The 2800-nt window shown below is 48.2% G+C and overlaps 1 protein-coding gene across 1 annotated transcript; it reads left to right on the plus strand.

Moving 5' to 3' along the window:
• Positions 1–501: 501 nt before the first annotated feature.
• Positions 502–1980, plus strand: insm2 (insulinoma-associated 2). Its single transcript, XM_078563380.1, has 2 exons — positions 502–1364; positions 1485–1980. Exons 1-2 carry the CDS (start codon positions 502–504, stop codon positions 1978–1980), a joined length of 1359 nt encoding a protein of 452 aa, XP_078419506.1.
• Positions 1981–2800: the final 820 nt, after the last annotated feature.

Here is a 2800-nt window from a genome sequence, read left to right on the forward strand (position 1 = left end):
GGGACTCTGTAGCTTGGTAACCGTGATTTGGTCCATTTATAGTCACTGTGGAGCTGGACAGAAAATTATGTCATAATAAAAAGTTACACATTTGAGGACGAGTATGTGTATTATTTGTGTATGTGTGTGCAGAGAGGGAGATTTTCATTTTCGTTGGTGCTTTCTTTATATACCACACCGCTGATGATTACCTATTGTCAGAATAGACCATGCCGCCGTCCCTTCTCTTGTCCCTTCTCTCCACCTCCCGCTCCATCCTTAGCGTCCCTGCTCACTGATTGGACTATCACTACTCTTAACAAATAGCTTCTCCGTCAATAAAAGCAAGGCTGTCATGTCGAGAGTAGGTACTGCAGTTCCCTGACTGCTTTGAACATACATTCAATCCAGACACCTAGCAAACTACCCGATTCGTCTACTGAAATCTGTGGGTAGCCCGCCCTCTCCCCGCAAAATAGACGTTAATTCACCGTTGGGGAACTATCGAACACTGGTTTAAAGATGCCGAGAGGATTTTTAGTAAAAAGGAACAATAAATCGTCTCCAGTTTCATATAGGATTCGGACTGAGGTCGAGGAGCACCAGCTGCTTGAAGTCCATCCCCTGGGTGCGGATGTGCGGGCAGTCGCATGTCCAGACAGTGTTTCACACAGGAACAGCCCAGACCCGCTAAACGCTGGACTTACACAGGATAATGTCTTGAACTCAGCCCATAGAGCGGGCGTGCTATCAGAGGATGGGGCTTCAGAGGAATTCTATTCTAAAAAGACATTTTCAAAGTGTGGCATCTCAGGCTGGGCTAATGTCTCCTACACCCCCATCAAACCGACTGACATCAAACTGGAAAACGCTTTTTTGGACAGATGTTTAAGTTCGTCAGCTTCTGTTGACTCTTTCTCTGCGGCTGCCTCCTTGAAGCCAGTAGAAAGGTTTCTGGTGCAGCCCTCCTTACCCCCGGTAGATGTTAAGCGGGGCGGCATTACTCACCTACACCCGGATCCCAGGCACCGCAAACACAAAGCCAGCCCGAAGAAACCTAAAGTAATCAGAAAACTGAATTTCGAGGACGAGGTGAGCACTTCGCCTGTTCTGGGTCTAAGAATTAAGGTGGACGCCCGGGACTGCAAGCCGTCAGCATCAGCACACAAGCTCCTGGCTGAATTTATCTGCCAGTTGTGTAAGGAGAGATATTCAGACTCTTTCTCTCTAGCCCAACACAAATGTTCCAGAATAGTCCGGATCGAATACCGCTGCCCCGAGTGCGATAAAGTCTTCAGCTGTCCAGCTAACCTGGCTTCACATCGCAGGTGGCATAAACCTCGTCCAGGGGGGAACAACAGCGGTCCCAACCCCCGAAAGGAGAGGCAGAATTGCCCTAGAGAGCCGGGCCCTGTAGATCCTGAAAGCAAAGAGAACTCCAAGAGGCTGGGCTCTGGGGATCAGAGCAGCAGCAAGTCAATGGGCGGCGCTCAGACCATGGACAGCTCCAAGGACACGGACTCGCCTTGTGCGGGCGCTCTCCTGCCTCCTGGACCTGGTTGGAAGGTCGAACGCTTCGAGTGTCCTTATTGCAGCAAGAGATTCCGGAGACAGGCTTACCTGAAAAAACACCTGGCCGCCCACGAAGCCGCAAGGTCCACCTTTCCCAACCGCCTGGAGCTGAGCCGGATCACCTTCCCCTGCCAGCTGTGCGATGTGTACCTGCCATCTGCCGAGATCCGCAACAAGCATCTGCTGTGGCATGCGGTGAGCCGCGGGGAAGCGGCACTGCTCAGCCCCAGCTGCGGGCAGAAGTGCTCTGCTCCCAGGCCCAAGGAGCATGACGACGCCGGCGACCTGGAAGGTCAGCTCTTCTCCTGCAAACACTGCCCATCGACCTTCTTCAGCTCCCCGGGACTCACCAGACACATCAACAAGTGCCATCCGTCAGAGAATAGGCAGGTCCTCCTCCTGCAGCTGCCCATCAGGCCAGGCTGTTAATGTCACTTCGAGGTGTGTTTCTAATCACTAAGAAATCAAACAGGGAATTCAGAAGAAACTTCTTTACACAGAGAATGTGTAACTCACTACCACAGTGGGTGGCTGAGGTGAATAGTAGGGATGGATTTAAGGAGAGGGGAATAGAGGGTTATATAGATAGAGTTATGTGAGAAAGTGGGCTGAATGGCCTATTTCTGTACTATATGTTCCATGTAATTCTTTCATCTTTCTCAAAATGCGCAGCAAAAGACTCAAAATCAATTCTTGCTCACTAAAGAAATTTTGCAGTAACTTGCTCTTACAGCTGCCTAACTTCCTGCTCTATTTGATAAAACTGTTTCTTCAGAGCATTTAATGACATTGATTCACTTAGTAAATGTAATAGACCGGAGACAATTTTTAAAGTGCACTAGATACTCAGTGGAGGTCTTTTAGCCATCTAACCAACTGAGGTAACGGTACAGTGTGGTGCAGAGTGACACCAACGTCATGGGTTCAATCCCCATATCAGCTGTGGTAGTTCTTGAAGGCCTTCTTAACTTGACCCATGCTTGATGTGGAGTGATGCCCCATCAAACTGTATAACCTCTTGTCCATAATAGAGAGATATCTATGGTCCCTCACAAACTATAGCTAATTACCTAGCTGCTCAGTAAGTTAGTCAGCACTGTTTAAGTCCCCATCTCCTGAAAGCATTTATATTACATTTGAATAATTAGACATAAACATCACCAAATCAATTAACATTTTATGATTTTTTAATGTTACCTAGAGTGATGTGCTTATCACACAGTGATTCCAACACCTTCAATTAGTGATA

This window comes from Cetorhinus maximus, chromosome 18 (assembly GCF_964194155.1).
Source record: "Cetorhinus maximus chromosome 18, sCetMax3.hap1.1, whole genome shotgun sequence".
Classification (NCBI taxonomy): domain Eukaryota; kingdom Metazoa; phylum Chordata; class Chondrichthyes; order Lamniformes; family Cetorhinidae; genus Cetorhinus; species Cetorhinus maximus.

What these genes read in the sequence shown, in the direction of transcription:
- insm2 (XM_078563380.1), top strand. Translation starts at nt 502, where the DNA reads ATGCCGAGAGGATTTTTAGTAAAAAGGAACAATAAATCGTCTCCAGTT. An exon ending in CCCAACCCCCGAAAGGAGAG is followed by an intron (nt 1,365 to 1,484) that starts GCAGAATTGCCC and finishes GACCATGGACAG; the next exon opens with CTCCAAGGACACGGACTCGC.